The 16,854-nt window shown below is 38.8% G+C and overlaps 1 protein-coding gene across 2 annotated transcripts in view; it reads left to right on the top strand.

The window, feature by feature from the left end:
- Positions 1 to 16,854, top strand: part of COL6A6 (collagen type VI alpha 6 chain) — a 147,091-nt gene that overhangs the window by 91,090 nt on the left and 39,147 nt on the right. For both annotated transcript variants that reach the window (XM_081301126.1, XM_081301125.1), the window contains exons 23-27: positions 1,407 to 1,469; positions 3,130 to 3,192; positions 9,999 to 10,061; positions 13,935 to 13,997; positions 14,720 to 14,770. In XM_081301126.1, the coding sequence (XP_081157252.1) occupies positions 1,407 to 1,469; positions 3,130 to 3,192; positions 9,999 to 10,061; positions 13,935 to 13,997; positions 14,720 to 14,770 (303 nt within the window). The remainder of the gene's footprint in view (positions 1 to 1,406; positions 1,470 to 3,129; positions 3,193 to 9,998; positions 10,062 to 13,934; positions 13,998 to 14,719; positions 14,771 to 16,854) is intronic.

The raw sequence follows: 16,854 nt of genomic DNA on the forward strand, positions 1-16,854 counted from the left end.
ACCCCATATAAGACAATAAAATACAATGAAACTTTAATACAAAGTGCATATTCTGAATATTTTATTCAAAAACATAGATCAAAAACCATATGATATCCCTTTTGCACGTATTAGTGATACCTTATACATGCTTTATGAGCCTATGATATTTCTCACTAGAGAAAAGAAGATTTTACTCATGAAATGAATAACTAAATTAAATTGTAGCAGATTTCTTTTCAGAAAACAGTAGTAGTAGTACATGCAGGTATAGAGGAAAAATAACTGTTAACCTAGAATTTTATACCTAACTAAACTATGAGTGAATGTAAAATAGACACTTTTAGACAGACAAGGAGAGTTTACACACACATACATACACACGCACACACAATTTGTTTTAGTCTGTTCCTGATGCTATAACAAAATGCCTTAAAATGGGTAATTTATAAACAACATAATTTTATTTCTTAAAGTTCTAGAAGCTAGGAAGTTCAATATCAAGGCACCAGCAGATTCAATGTCTGGTGAAGGTTTGCTATTTCCTCTGCTTTTTGCCATACCCTTACATGGTGGAAGGAGCTCACTACTTCCTTGAGTCTCTTTTATAAAGTCTTTAATTCCATTCGTAAGATTGGACTTCTTATGATGTAATTACCTCCCCAAAGCCCTGCTTCTTAGTACAATCAGTCATACGAAGGATTAAGCTTCAAGTGTATGAATTGAGGGGGTTGATCACACACACATTTAGACCATAGCAAACTTCAAAGTTAGACTTCAACAAAAAGAAAAGTAAATCCAACAAAATGGCATGAAATAAATGAAATCAGTTGGAGAAAAGGTTAAAAAATCCTTCTTTCTGATTTCAAGAAAAAGGTAGCAATGACGGACATTTAATCACATCCAATTCTATAAGAACCAAGATATAAAACCTAGGCTATCCTAATAGTTACCTAGAGGAAGCTTTTCATAATCCTTTTTTTCCTTTTTGGGGTGGGAATTTTTATCTGTGACAGAGTCCAGAACAATGTGAAGAGAATGCTTAATGTTTTATCTCTAGATATTTTGTCTATTTGACTATAAATATGATATAGTAAATACTTGGAGATGTTTAAAGAAAATACGAAGCAAATTCTTCGTTATTTTCAAGCCACATGCCCAAGAAAGATATAGCATAATACAAATTTTACTGAGGAGCAGGGGTGTGTGTGTGAATGTGCACCTACATTTAAAGACTGGAAGTAAATACACCGTATTTCTGCTTGGTAAGTATTTGGATTTTTATTTTCTTCTTTGTATTTGTCCTTATTTCGTCTATTTTTGTAAAGATCTTCATTGCCATTATAACCACAGGAATATTAACAGTCTTGCACTTAAATAAAATTCTTAGGAAACAGCATTAATAGGTTGATTGTTTCTCGGCACAGGGGAAAACAGGCATTCCAGGCCCAGATGGACTTGAAGGGTCCTGGGGACTTAAGGGCCCTCAGGTATGTGTGAAGACCAGTCAGGGTGTGAGACCATATAGCAGAATCTGGGTATGGAAGAATTTGAAGTCTTGATAGAAACCCTCAAACCACCTTGCAGAATTACAGATGTTTAAAGCATTTTCAAGGTAATGAAGTAAGGAAACAATACCATTTTGACTTGTAAAACTTGTAAAACATTCTAAGTTTTGTCCCAGTTAAGAGGTGGAAAGAGTATGAACATATTGGGCAGCAGTCGCTGAAGGTTTGGTTTCTGGGTCCTTAGGATAATCCAGGGAGACCTTGAGCCAAGGAAAATATTGAGCCTCAACTCTGGGAATTGTGGTCAATTTAGCACAGTAATGGCTCAGTGTTACATATCTGGATGTCCGTGATGTAGAAAGATTGGCTGCGCTCTAGGAAAGAATTGCTCCAGATACAGCTGGAATCTTCTGCGTGGTGATCTATAGTGTGGCACTCAGCCTGTCCTTTCCAGCTCACTTCTCCAGGGAGCTGCACATTTTCCTTTGCAAGGAATAAACCATAGTTGGCTCTTTACACGGATCACATGAGAAGAGAGGGCAAAATGTAGCCTATAGTAAGGATGAGACAGAAGAGAAATAAATGCTGATATTAAAGAAAGAAGCCATACCACACACAAAAAAAAGATACAACTTTCTTTCCTTTTCAAACTAGTTTTGAAAGTAAGAGAAGTAAGAGAAATAAGTGTATTATTTGGCACATGCAGGACAATATGGTTCAGATAGTTTTCAACGTTTTTATGACACACAGTTAGAAAATAAAAGCATTCTATGTTGGCAGCTTGGTGTGTAGAAGTTCAGCAAAATATCCTTAAACATCAGAAGAGAAACTCACTAAGATTTCCAAGCAGTAAACAGTCTTCCCCTTGGACCTCTATCTCTTTCTAGTTTGATTGCTTTTCTTTGTTGTTACTTACCAGCTGAGGAAAGCTCGATTTTCTTACTTTCAAGTGAGAAATCTTTGCCACTGGGAATGTGGGGAAGCATTTCAATAGATTCACTGCCTTTATTTCATGCTAAACAAAATAACACTACAGCATCCCTCCTTCCATTTTATAGAACATTACCTCTTTCACCATGTAATTTAAAAGGTGAAGCAAAAACCGAATACAGCATGAAGGTCTCTCTCTGCATAATATAAGGAATCCACAGTTAGTAGACAATACAGTATTCCAAAAGTAGACATATCTAAATTCCATCTTACCATTACTTTTATCTTCTTTATGACCCGTCTTTAGTGTGGTTATTGAAATAGAAAATCTACTGAAATATTTTGGTTCCAGATTTGCACAATTAGGGATTTTTTTTTAACCTAAGAAATGTATGGGTTCATAGTACAAACATTTTGAGGACAAATAGACAGCAGAACTGAAAAGCTCAACTGTTCAATATTTCTTCCAGGACCCATTTCCCTTTGTCTGCAGATGCCCAAGCACCTAAATTTCAGATTAGACTCTAGTGTCTTCACACAGATGAGGGGGGAGCTTTCGAGATTTAGATGGACCAATGACATCCCTGGAATTCTCTTTCCAATTTCTGTCTGTGTTGCTGACTCAGCATTTCCACTTTTAAAAAAAAATTCAAGTAAATATTCAAGTGTTCTCTTTTAGGGAGAAAATAATACGGAAATTCTGTGTGTTTAGGGCCCAAGAGGAGAGGCTGGTGCAAAAGGAGAAAAAGGAGGCCTGGGAATGAAAGGCCCTCAGGTATGTAATTGAGAGAGAAATCGATCGCCTCTGTTTTTTATCTTGGCTTTACTGTGGATGTTTTTGTGTGTTCCCTTGTCCCCCCCACAGGTGGAATTATTTGTGGGCTGTGAATTAACATCATGTCTTAGTTTGTCTTCAGTGCCACATGTGGTGGCTACATCACATTCTGGTTCTCATCTTGCAGAGGGAGCTGTCATTCTGTCAGGCACAGAGGTGGGAGATCATGTCTAGCTCTCTTTTCCTCCATTGCTCAGCTGAGGTCAAGGATTCCTCCTCTGTGTAAATCAGGTTACATCAGTCCCCTGACCTCAAGTCTCTTAGGACATCCTAGCACACTCAGGATACAGCCCATTATCATGACTCTCAACCGAAGAAGAGCATCATAGGAGAAGCTTCTGGAGAAACTATAAAACATGCCACCCCCTAGGACCCTCCCCAAATCATGTAAATCAGAATCTCTGGAAGTCTGGCAATGCTATCAATCATTCTAAATTCTCCCCAGGTGACTCTATTATACACGCAGGGCTGGGAATGACGGCTCAACATCAACCCTTCTCTGATTTCAAAGTGCATGAGAATCCTCTGGAGAACTTGTTAAAATACAGATTCCAACCGGGTAGTTCTTGGTCAGGGCCTGAGATTCTGCACTTCTAATGAGCTCCCAGGTGCTGCTGCTGCTGGTGGTGGTCCCCGTTCCACACTTTGAAGAACAGGCCCTTGCCTGTTCTCATAGTCTGTGATTTGTTTAGCTGTTTGTCTATCTTCTTTTCTAAGATTTTTAACCTCCATAAGGTCTAGTGTTTTATTTACACTGTCTCCCCAGAGGCCAGAACAGTAGTACTTGGCACATAGAAAAGAATAACACATATTCATACAGTGAATCAGGCAGTAAATGAATGAAAGAGATACACATAGGACTTGCACTCTCCATTAACACTAGAATGAAGGGAATTCATTACTTTTCACCCTATTGGTTAAATGGAGGCAATGGCCCAACACTTAAGTGGCTGTGCTTATCATCAGAGTATTTAATACGCTATTTGCATAAACTTGTATCACATGACATGATGTGTTAAAGCATATTAACAACTAACTGCTCATGAAGATGTTTGTTCCCAGTTTCAGTGACAGTGCTCCTTTGAAAAGCATGAATACTTTATAATCTTACAGTAGTACTAAATTGATGAAAATAACTATTTCGCATTCACATCCTCAAATTGTTAAACACTTGTTAGCACTACAAATTGAAATTTTTAAAAGAAACAGTAGCAAGTATTATACCAAGGAAAACATTTATCAGGTGATTATCTCATTCATTTATATAAAATATTGAAACATAGGTGGATCAAAATCCAAAGGTCTTGCTTTTTAAATTTTTGTTCTAGAATCCAGTATGGCATTCAACTGGCTGTTACGCTAATAACTTTTCCATTTTTTCCTATAGTATATCTCTGTGAGTGAGACCCTTTAATCTTTCTTTGGCAATATTGGTCATAGTCATAAATCACTCAACCCCTTGGCATTTCCAGAATTAGTCAAGAGGTACCACTCTTCATTTATCTGGCTGGAGAATGCGATTTTCCTTCTTGGTTTAATTTTCATGAAATACCCTGTCAACACAGTGAAAATACTGTTTCAAAGATGTGTATATTTTTCTGTTCCATACATGGTGAATTGTTTCCAGTGGAAGAACCACAGAGATGAACACCATCAGAGGTACAAGAGAATATTCTTCATCAGCTCTGTAAACCCATGGCCACAGGTTTCATATAGGTGTATAGCACACAAGGACCAGCCACCAATTGGAATAGGATGAGCACTTTCTAACAGTAGGCTTGAAGGATTACATCAGGATGTACATTTAGAAAAGGGATGTGATTACTGTTGGTGTTTCTGAAGGCTCATAAACTTACATGGTATTAGGTTGCTCTGCATAAATCAGACGTGCCAATCCGATCTGTGACTATGATATAAAAAAATACAATTCACAATGAAAAGGAAGAAAGTGTTCTGAAAGGAATGGCATATTGTTTTGTACCTCCCAACACTTAGAAAAAGAAGGAAAAACTAGATATAAAACACCAATTTCAGTTGGAGCTATAATTATTCTTTAAACATTTATGTTATCTCAATTAAATAATCACCAGTGGCATGTGAAATATCAAGAAAGGATGCAATTGTTCAATGCAAATTGGAGCACAAAGTAGAATTTCTGTTGTTGTCTTTACAAAGCAGAGTGCAGTGGTCAAGAGCACAAGTCTGGAGCCGGACTGCCTGGCCTTGAGTTCAGGATTTGTACCTTACTAGTTGTGTGATTTGGGCAAATTCATTTAACACCTCGGTGCCTCATTTTTCTCCACTGTAAAATAAGAATACTACTAGTAGCTCCCTCATTAGAGGTTGTGAAAATTAAATGGTCTAATGTATGCAGGTGCTTAAAACATTACCTACAGTAGTAAGAACTACATAAATGTTTGTTATTACTACTATATTGTGTCAACATCACCTAACTTAACAGAGGCATTTTATGCCCAAAGAATGTGGGTCACTGTTCTGAGGAAAACCAGATTAGTAACATAACAATATGTAACTTATATCACAATCCTCAGATTTCGTCATTCTGCATAATCTAAGTTGGACAGTCCATCAACCATTGCTTTCACTAATTTGACAAATTTCTGTAAGTGCTTTCTGTGTATCAGGCCCTATACCAGGATATGAGAAGGAATCCAACATAGAATCCAGCTTCAAGTATACCTAGCCTCACAAAGGAGATTCATGCAAACAAATAACTGAGGTGCATTGTACTGAATGTTAAAATAGAATTATACCCAAGGTAGAGCGGTGGGAGAAAGGATGGATTTCAATGGGGAGATAAGTGGATCCTATTTTTCAGAATGAGGAGTTATTTTCCAGGTCAGCAAGGAAGAGGTAGGCACGTAGTGAGCCAAGTTAAATAAAGCAATCCATCAAGGTGAGTTTGGGAACCATAAATAGTATGGTATTGTTGCAGCACTGGAACATGGGGTGCATGGGAGAGCACTTGAAGGTAAGATTAGGACTGTCTCACAGACTAGCGTGGTCAAGGCTGGCATCTTCTCAAGTGTCTCGGCATTTGTCCTTGCATTAATCCATCACTTGCTGGCCTCTTCATTTTTGTTTTCTCAGACAAAACTTATATCCGACTCTTATAGAAACTGAGCATTTAATCCCCTTGTTTCTTCTCAGCTTGATATTTGTGGATTATGAGTTTTTGCAAGATTTTACCCTCATGCGAACAAAAAGCAAGGAGTGATCAGCATTTCTCTTAAGTGTGAGGAGAACCTGCACCTCTTGCCCTGCCCTGCCATGTCCCAACCAAAGTTGAGATGTCCTTGGCAATGAATGTCCCAACCATCCATCCCAAACTCCTAGTGCCGTATCTTCTAATAAGATGCTAAGGATATATATTTTTTAAACATTTGAACTCTGAACAGTTCCTTCCTATCCTCACTTAACACTAAAGCATTTGTGGCTGCCAAAGGCAATGAAATAGATTCAACACAAGCAAAACACTTCCAGCCTGAGTGCCCATGTTGGAGGTTTGATTTAGCCTCAGCCGCCTGCCTCAAGTTTGGAGACTCACATTTTCAGACCTCCAATCTAAGCTGGTGCATGGATGTAAGACCTTGGGAAGTCTGTCTCACACATGGACCTCAAAATAGCAGAGTGGCTGGTACTTTGGTTTTTAGAGTCAGAATGAGATTCAATTCCCATCTCATCCTCATATTCACTAAGTGATTTGGGGGTAAATGCCTTGAGAATCTGTTTTTGATTTTAATCTCTCGCTACATTGTTGTGGAAATTAAAGATTTTATCTCCCATTAGCACAGTGCCCTGAACAGAATAAAAAGCTCCATAAAAGGCAGCCATTACAGCAAAAGCCAATGAACCTTTAACCTCTAACTAACACCATTGCCTCAGCTGCTCTTTATATTCCATAGCTGTTCTTGATGTTAAGTCGAGGGAACTCTTTGGCTCTGATACCCAGGAAATTTTCTCCTTTCCTTTAGAAACTACTAACATGATCTTTTATCTAACACTAGTATTTGAGTAGGTAATTTATCTGGATAACCATTCGTTGAAACCTGAGCCCTATTTGATCAGTCACAAGTCTCCGTTTGGTACTTTGTAGGATCCTGCATAGGAAACAGAATCAGGTATTTTCTGATTTGCTGATGACAAGGTCTTATATGTATTCATCCATCCATCCATCCATCCTTCATCCATCCAAGGCATCTTTTATTTTGGAGGTTCGTAAATCATGTTAACTTCTCATTCTACTTGTATGTGCTTTGAGTGACTACACATGAAATAATATTCCAGAAATCTTCTCCACCTCTGAGTTCTTTATGGAAAGAGAGCTGGTAGGCAAAACTTCCAACTGGTACCATGTTGTCAAGGATAATTAGAATCTCTCTGCTTTTTCTCTCTGTATTACATGAATTTACATGGGAAAACAACCAACTAAGCACATTATTCCTTCCCTCCTGAGGATCATTCCTGAAAAGACAGATGGGTGGATGGATGGACGGATTGGTGGGTCCTAAGTACTGTCTGGTGTTCCAGAGAAATGAAGTCAATAGGATTTGCCTCATCCTTTAGGAAGTGTGCAATCAAGTCTCTAGTAAATCAGAAAGAGAAATAAATCAGTAGTTACATACAGAGTAGAGTAATCGGTGAGATGAGAATGAGACCTAACCCAGCAAGCCAGGAGGTTCGGCTGTTCTTCCTGGAACAATGGATGCTGCTAATAGTAAGACTTTTGGAAGACGGGGATTAAACTACTCTCCGTTGTCTGACTCGTAGTTGAGCGATTTGGAGAAGTGAGCTATAAGGAAGGATCCAGGGTGATTTTAGAGTTTCTAGCTTGAGTTTCAGCAGGAGTAAAAGGTGACAGCATGCCTTGATGAAAAGAATATGAGACTAGGAGCATAATTTAAGGTAAATATGATTATTTTTATAATTGCTCCCTGTGGGATATCCAATAGTCATTTAAATAAATGAATCTGGTGTTCAGTTGAGTGGTTTGGACTAAAGGTACATTATTTAGGGGTCATTATGTAGCAGTGGTATGTGGGGGGTTAAACTGAGGGAAATAGGGGAAAGGATGGAGATTTAAGAGGCAAAGAATAGGAGTGTTTGAAGGTTAGTGAGAGGACACTAGAGAGGGCCCAGGAAGATCTTGGTAACTTGATGTTACAAAAGTTAATGGAAAAGTTTCAAAGAACACATGATCAATCTCAAATAAAGTAAGGGCAGAAAAATATTGATTTGGTTGAACACGAATGTCCTGGGACAGCTCTGTGCCATGGTGGAAGAGAAAGTTCAAAGAAAATGAATCGAAAGCTTTCTATAGAGGGTAAAGAAATTGAGACTTTCCTTTTAAAATAAAGGAGGAAAAGAGATGGGGGATTATGGAAAAATTATCTTCCTTAGCAATCAATTTACTGTTCAACGATCCCTCTTATTAGGAAAATGCTTTTATGACCCACTCACTACATTTTTATTTAAGAATGAAAAGGTTAATGTGGCAATTTTTTTTGTTCCAAACAAAATTAATTTGTTAAGCATTGTGCTTATTACACAGAGATTAGCTTATTTAATTTTAAATTATAGCAACCATGATCAAAAATGTTGTGAATATATTTTAGTTCACAGATGTTGGGATTACTTAGAAGTACCTGTAAACAGCTTTGCAAAAAGATATTTCTCTTGACATATGTTTGGATATCCCAAAGGAAAAACCTGATCCCAAGTGCTAATAACAGAGGAAGGCAAGTTGTGCTGTCTTTGAATTGGGATTTAAAAATGTTCAGCCCTAAAGCTGTTCCAATAAAAAATGCTTTCTAGAATGTTGGAAGAATTTACTTCTATTATGTCTAATAGATTTTCCATTTAGATGCATATTATGTCTATCCATCTGTTCAAGTTGTGTTATTATGTTTTCAGAAAGTTTTAAAGCTTTTTTTTTTTAAATATAGGTCTTGTATCTTTCTTGTTAAATTGAACTTATGTACTTTGTAACTTTTTCCCCTTTTGTAAATAGGAATTCACTTACACTTACTTTTCTCTTTTCTAATCTTTTCTGAATCTATTTCAGAATATTTATCCTGTGTTACCTGAGCATATTTTGCTAAAATGTGAATTGATTTTTGGTGGGGTTTTTTTAGGGAGGGGGGTCAGTCTTGTTTATTTTGGGACTTTTGTTTTGTTTTGTATTTTGTTTTGCGGTGCTGAGGGTTGAAATCAGGGCCTTGATCATGCTAGGCAAAGTGTTCTACCACTGGTCCCATGCAAATTGTGTTTAGTAAAAATTTTCTTGAGCTTTTTCTGATGAATATTATTTGGAAATAAAGAAGCCAAGCCTGCATTTAAAAAAAGTAAAAAGACTGATCCTTTGCTTTGGTAGAATGTGTTTCTTTTAAGGCAAATGTCACTTGGAATACCTTCTTTAAATGTTAGCCATTTTAGCAACATCTGCTCGGAGAGCAAAATTGTGAGAACCTGAAATCTCTTTGGAAGAGAAGACTCACGAGGAAGCACAATCATTTAGGCAACATCTGGCATGACTTACTTTATTAATTTTCTTTTATTTACTAGACTTTATTTGACAGCTGCAATACTTTTTTCCAGAGCAAGAATCTGTACAGCCATAACTCTTCTCGCATCTGTAGTTCATTTTCCTCTTAGAAGAGACACAAAAGTTTTAAGGGGAAGTTGCTCTATGTTTTGCTATATTTGCAAACCTTGTTTTGTTTCAGGGGCCTCCAGGACCCGAAGGAGAAGCAGGCAACCAAGGACGTTTGGGAAGCCAAGGAAATAAAGTAGGTCACATTCTTTATATCCCCCAAAGTGGGGGTTTTTCTCCTCAAGAGAGCTGTGTCTGGTTGTACTCGCCAGAGCCCTTTCAACACAAAGGAAAACACATCCCATTGCCCCTAAACCCTGGCTTGATTCTTAGAGAGCCAGTGACCTCTAAGGACATGGGTGTGGACCAGGATGAGGTCAGGGATTCCAGTTCAGCATAATCTCACGAGGAGCTACACCCAGTAGAAGCTGAGGGATCTCGGGGAGGAGGGGGACTATTCTGGCTTGGCCTTCCTTTCTCTCTCCCACCCTCCCTGCATCTTTACCTCCCTCCCTCTTCTCCTCCTTCTTTTTCTTGCTTGCTTTCTTCTTTCCTTTCTTTCCTCCATTCATTCTAACGTCTGCTGAGCACCTTTTAACACCAAGGCCCTGTACAGAGCCTTCCCTTTGTCTGAGCTGGAGAGTCAGCTACAGGAGATCAGGAATCTTCATTCATTCCCTGATGCATTCCTGGTGCTTAGAACAGTACCTGATAAGTATTAGTGCTTAGTGAATACTCGATGAATGAATGAATGAATTTCTAGGTGGTATAATAAATATGATGTGAAAGCCACAAAACTCAGAAAAATTTCAAGACAATAATCTAGGGCATAAAATAGAGAGGGATAAGGGAGTGACATGGAGGTTTAAACAGCATTGATAGAAATATTTCTCGGTTGGAATATATCTAAGAAGATATAGGCTGTGAGTGGGCTTAGAAGATAAGACCTTTGGCAGACAGAGAGGCAGGATGGGTGATTTGGGATTATTCAGAGGATGACAAATACCACCCTCTGGCAGGCACATAAAGAACAATGTGTCTATGTGACTGACTTTCTTCAGTAGCCAGTACAGTGCTAGCTGTCTACAGGTTGTGAATGGAGTGTCTGAACCCAGCCAGACTTGGAAGATGTTAAACGGGCAACGCAGTGAAGGGTTTTGAAGGTAGAGAGCTTGGAAGCCAGGAGATCAGGCAGTACACTCTCACAGCCTCCGGGCCAAGCAGAGATTGGACGACTTCACAGGATGAGGATTCCATAGGACTCTTCCAACAGGGAACTGTGACCGGCAGAAGGGGCTAGGTGATTTGGGACTTCCAGCATCAGTGGAGACACCATCATAGATGCAGGAAAGTCACAAAGAGGAGCGGGTTTCCAAAGGAAGAAAATCTTTTGCTATGGGAGGTAGGTCTGGTTGGAGATACGAAATCATTGGTTGTTTTTTTTTTTAAAAAAAAATTTCCTCAGTGATGCCTATTTGTAAGAAGTGTATAAGAAGCTAGAAGACAATGCTTCGTTATGAAAGAAGGAAAAGAAGTAAAAAAAAAGTTCTGTGAAGAAGAATACAAGAAGGGACAGTCACGAGTATTGACAGGTCCAGAAACGTGGAGGGGAGGAGAGAAGCCATCCGATCTGGTGGCTAAGGATGCTCAAAGAAGAGTTCCAAAGTGTAGCAATTGAGAGGAGAAGAAGGAAAGGGACCCAGATTGCAAAAGACTGAACCACATGTTGGTGAGGAGGAACTGAATACAGAGCTGCAAACTACTCTGTAAAGAAATTAAGCCTTTAGGAGGAGGAGGAAGACATTACTTCCCCTACTGCCAAGATCTAGGCAAGGTTGGAGCGGGGCGGGGGGGGGGAGCTGTTTTCAATGATAGGAGAGATGTAGCATGTTTATGATCAGAGAAGAGGAAGGAGGAGATGGAGGAAGAAAAAGCAGAGTAGCTGCTCAAGCACAGAAACTTCCTGACAAAGAGAATGAGGTTGAGGACATAAGGAAAAGAGGGTAGCTGTGTTGGACAACTGCTAGCAAGATATGATGGAGGCCAGAAGTCGAGTGACGCAGAGATAGTTGACCGGACTATGTAATAAGATGCATGGACAACAATCGGCTTCAGAGGAAGGGATTTCTAGGGCATGTGGGTCAACAATAGTGGTCAGGAGATGAACATTTGGAACAGACACAGTGTTGCCTTCTGTCCTGGAGAAGGGTGTCAGGGAAGTGGTGTTACTGGTGACAAAAGTCCCCTGTGCTGTGAGGAAGGGTGTGTGTGTGTGTGGCAGACATCATGGATGTGCACATGGATTTAAGTCTATTATGTGAAATGAAGCCACTCCTTAGGGTGTGGTAGAGGGACTAAAAGAGGAGTAGACAGAAATGGAGGGACCCTAGAGCTAGATTGAGGTGAGTATGTGGAAGGAGACAGACACAGCTGGGTAGTTATACCTATGAAGATTATTAATGAATAAACTTTTAAGGAGCCATGCAAAAATTTGGGAGGAAAGGATCCCACAGCAAACACAAACCCTCTGGGCAGACCCAGGATGGACTGAGACCTTAGACTCATTATTAATGAGATAAACCCCCAAACACTTACCCCAAGCTTACTTCAGTAAGTTCATGTCCACATGGAAACCCAGCAATTAATCCTGCTGGACTCAATGCCTGGCTTACCAGAAACCAAATGTTTGGCCCTGGACAAGCCATATGACTTCCTCTGTTTCTGAAACTTGAAGATGTTCTCAGATTTCAATATGCATGGGAATCAGCTGACAAGTTTACTTTAAAATACATATTGTTGGACTCCACTAGTGAGACTAATCCAATGGGGTCCAGGAGTTTCCTTTTACACTTGAACCCTGGGTGACCATGGGCCAGGTGGCCCCAGAGCACACTCTGAGAATCAGAAGATCTCTGCTTCTCTTTCTAATCTGTTTTATCCTCCAGAGTTCGGGAATGTGGATAATAATCCATTTGCAATTCTCACACTTAGTAGACTTCCTTTCTGTTCTTAAAAATGTCTTAGTCACTCCCAAACACTTCAGTGTAGTCTGCACCTAACACTTTCTTTCAAAGAGTACAACATGGACTAGGGAGAAGGCTGGATAGTAACCTGATGGTGAGGAAGTTCGACCCACACTACGTCAACCCCACAGTCAAAGTCAACATTGACAAGTCACGTTGATAGTGTGTAACCTTGATAGGATGTGATGATATGGTTTCATACCCCTGTGGTCTTCCTCCTCTAAACCCATAATCCCAGTCTCATCATGAGAAAAAATATCAGACCAACTCCAACTAGAGAACATATTCTGTAAGATGCCTGACCAATGCTCCTCAAAACTGTGCAGGTCATTAAAAACAAGAGAAGCTTGATAAACTGCCCCAGTCTAGAAGAACTTAGAGACATGACATATGGTATCCTAGGTAGGATAGAGATGTTTGATGTTCACAACATTTCTGTAAATCTAAAACCATTCCAAACTTAATTTCTAAAAATTTTTTTTAAAAGGAGCTAACCTTCCTTTTTAAACCCATGTTGATTTTTCCATGTAGCTGGACTTGCCTGAGATAATACTAAGATTGAGGTATAACCCACAGTAGGTGCTTTACTAGTCAGAGGTTAGAAACTATTGCCAGCACCCTTAGTTGTCTGATTCACACTCGGAAACCTTAAAACTAGTTCAGTACATCTACCATCTTTGCAGGAGCCTGATGATTTGCATGGATCATCATGGAAAACCTTTCTATTAACATTTTTCTGAACAGTACAGTGCTTCCTCCTTGGCTCGTGGTAAGACAGTTTCATGGCATGAGCTGCCAAGAGGCAACTTGCACTAAACAATAAATCAGACCTCTGAGAATTCAACTGTCAGTGGAGGAGACCTCGCTGGCCAACAGCAGCCAGCCATTCCTCTTGTGTCGTTTGCATAACACGCAGCCCAGGGCACAAGCGCCTTGGTGTGTGTGATACACATGGATGCAATTGAATGTTGCCTTCATGCCCTCATTTCTGATTTCCATCAGAAAAGCAACCTAATAAAGACATGTTTCACTGTGCTCTTTAACAGGGAGAGCCTGGAGATGCAGGAGAAAAAGGAGCTATTGGCTTTCCTGGTCCTCGAGGCTTGCAGGTCGGTTCTGTGATTTATCGGTACTTTTGATCTGACCCTTGGAATCTTTTAGTTAGATAGATGTCTGAATGCTACCTCTGAAGAGTCTATGAAGAGTTTTAGTGATAGTATCTCAGTCTAGCTTTACAGCGTGCTGGAAATTGAGAGCGATATCATCCTCACCTTGGACTAGTTCCTTGGCCAGCTTTTCCAAGACAGTGAGTTCCCAAATACCAAAAATCATGGCCAGGATGATCTTGGAGCCAAAGGCTAAAATAGACAAAACTTGCATTTAGTATCCCCTTAATCTTTCTTCCAAACTTTCTTCCCATTAGAATCTCTTTATCAGAAACCCATTCCATCTGCCCCCCATTGCTCCCAGCTACTACAAGGGTCAGTAGCCAATATCCAGACATTTTGGAGTTCTTGTTTTTGGCCCAGGAAATGGAAAATGGATTAGACCTGATATATTAAAACACAAATGCAACTGCTACCTCCATTAACAGTATTCCCAACGCTTTGTCTTTTCATCCTCATAACAACACCATGAGTGGGAATTATTACTCCTTCTTTGCAGACGTGTTTAGTGCCACTATCACAAAAATGTCAGTGGCCTGCCCAGAGGGAGGATCTTGCATCCTAGGCTTCTCATCAAACCCCGAACCTGGCTGTCTTGTTCTGTTGTGAATAAGCCTGCCTCTATCTGGAGTTTGAGATGTTAGTAATTAATTGCATTTTTCCAGGGTGATGATGGCAGTCCAGGTTATGGTAGTGTTGGACGTAAAGGAGCAAAGGTAAGACGCATCTACCCGAAGCTGAATGTTTTCCCTTTACTTTTTATTGCTTGTTTTATATATATATTTCAGTGAATAAAACAATCTTGTAGTTTGAAACGTATTTTTATAATGTGTTTCCTATTGGCTGATATCCCATGGGGACATGTACAAGAGAAGAGAATGAGAGGGTTTAAGGTGCAAAAATTGAAACACAAAAATGAATTCTGTGTGTTTTGCAGGGATGTGTGGTTAGGGCCTGACCTGGTTCAGCTTAAACAAGGCCTCTAGTCTTAGCAGTTCAGGGTTGAAGTTTGCTCAGGGAAGCATTCCACACTCTGTTTTCCTGTTACTATGTTTGCTTTAGCCACTAGTGAAAGATTTTGCAGGATTTTTCAAAATGCATTGGTCCAAGTGGTAACTTAAAAAAAAATATGAAACAAAACAACAACAAAAGAAAACCCCTGTACATCAGAATGATCATTTTTGTATTGTCACTGAATTAAGTGCCTGGAAATAAGTAAGTTTACCAAAGCCAGTGATTTCTATATACCAAAAATGACCAGTAAAAACTAAGAATTAAAAAGACCCAATCATAACTACAAAATCTTCAAAAACATAATATAGTTTAGGATATCCTTTCTGAAAAAAAAAAAAAAGTTCAAGACCTAAGACAAAGATCTGAGATATAAAGTAAGCAGAGAGGCAGTGTTCCTGTTGCAAAGTCTAAATCGTCCTAAAGATCAGTGTGATTCCAAGTGGACTTCCCAAAAGGCCAGCTGGGAGTATAAAAAAACAAACAAAAGAAAGCTAAAAATTTTTGAGAAATAAAGCTAAGGAATGAAGAATCTCTAGTGAAAAGTTTGTTAAAGTAGAGAATAATTGAAAACAGCCTTAATATCTCATAAAAGACAAATATTCAATAGCCTGACATTGGGTATTTGCCACTCTACAAAAATGAATGTGTAATGTTTATAATTATGCTTAAAATTTTTAGGTTCAAAATATAATTAAGAGGCTGCGGTTGTATAGGTCAGTGGTAGAGCACTTGCCTACCATGCATGTGTGAAGCACTGGGTTTGATTCTCAGCACCACATATAAATAAATAAAATAAAATAAAGGTTCATTGACAACTACAAAAAATGATTAAAACTAATACAATTAAAATTATATTTCCAATTCAAGTGAAAATTTGGAATATGCCTAGGGAAACATCTATCCCCATTGTGCTAACATGCTTTTTTAAAAGTTCAAAAGAAGTAGGACAGAGTATTACCATGGTTCTGGGTGGGAAGATTTGGGTGCTGTTTCTTCTTTCATCCTCTCATATTTTACATACATTTAAGATTTGTTTTAACACTCAGAAAGTAAAATTGATTTTTTTGTAGAATAGTGATTACTATAGGTTGGGAAGGAGAAGGTGGATAAAGGGCATCTGTATTTGATTGGTGCGCACTGTATCCATGTATTGAACTATATTACACTGACCCCAATAATAAACTGCAATTTGCACATGTTAAAATAAAACTTAAAAAATAAACTTTATTTTAAATATGTATTCTCTTTATCAAGTATAATTATAATTCTTATAATTATAATTCTTCAGCTAAACCCTGACCAAAGTAAGGTAAGAAAGAAAGAAAGGAAAGGAGGAAGGAAGGAAGGAAGGAAGGAAGGAAAGAAGGAAGACCTTACAATGAATAATCCAGCTTAGACTTTGTAGGTTTCCAAGTTCGCCATGAAAATCCATTTTAAGAAGATTGTTCCAGAGACACAGGGTCAAATGACCATGTATTCTGTTATACGTATGCAGAAGAGGCAATTTGTAATTTTTCAAATCACTTTAGCCTCAAGTTCCTTTTAGTCACTTATCTAGGTTGTCAAGTTTTGATGAAACCTATAAATTATTTAATTTAGAAATTGGAGTTAGTTTCTCCAACAGTACTGTTTGGTTTCTAGTTCGCAACTGTTTGAGCCCTTCGTTGGTTCAGAGGCATTAAACAAGTCAGCAGATAAATTAGAGTTAGTAAAAAGACACTGGTTGAATACTATGAAAGAGTTATCTAGTGGTGACTAGAGACTCAAAAGGATAATAGGGAAAAGA

Source organism: Spermophilus citellus (genome assembly GCF_964194105.1).
Source record: "Spermophilus citellus genome assembly, chromosome: 7".
In the NCBI taxonomy this organism is placed as follows: domain Eukaryota; kingdom Metazoa; phylum Chordata; class Mammalia; order Rodentia; family Sciuridae; genus Spermophilus; species Spermophilus citellus.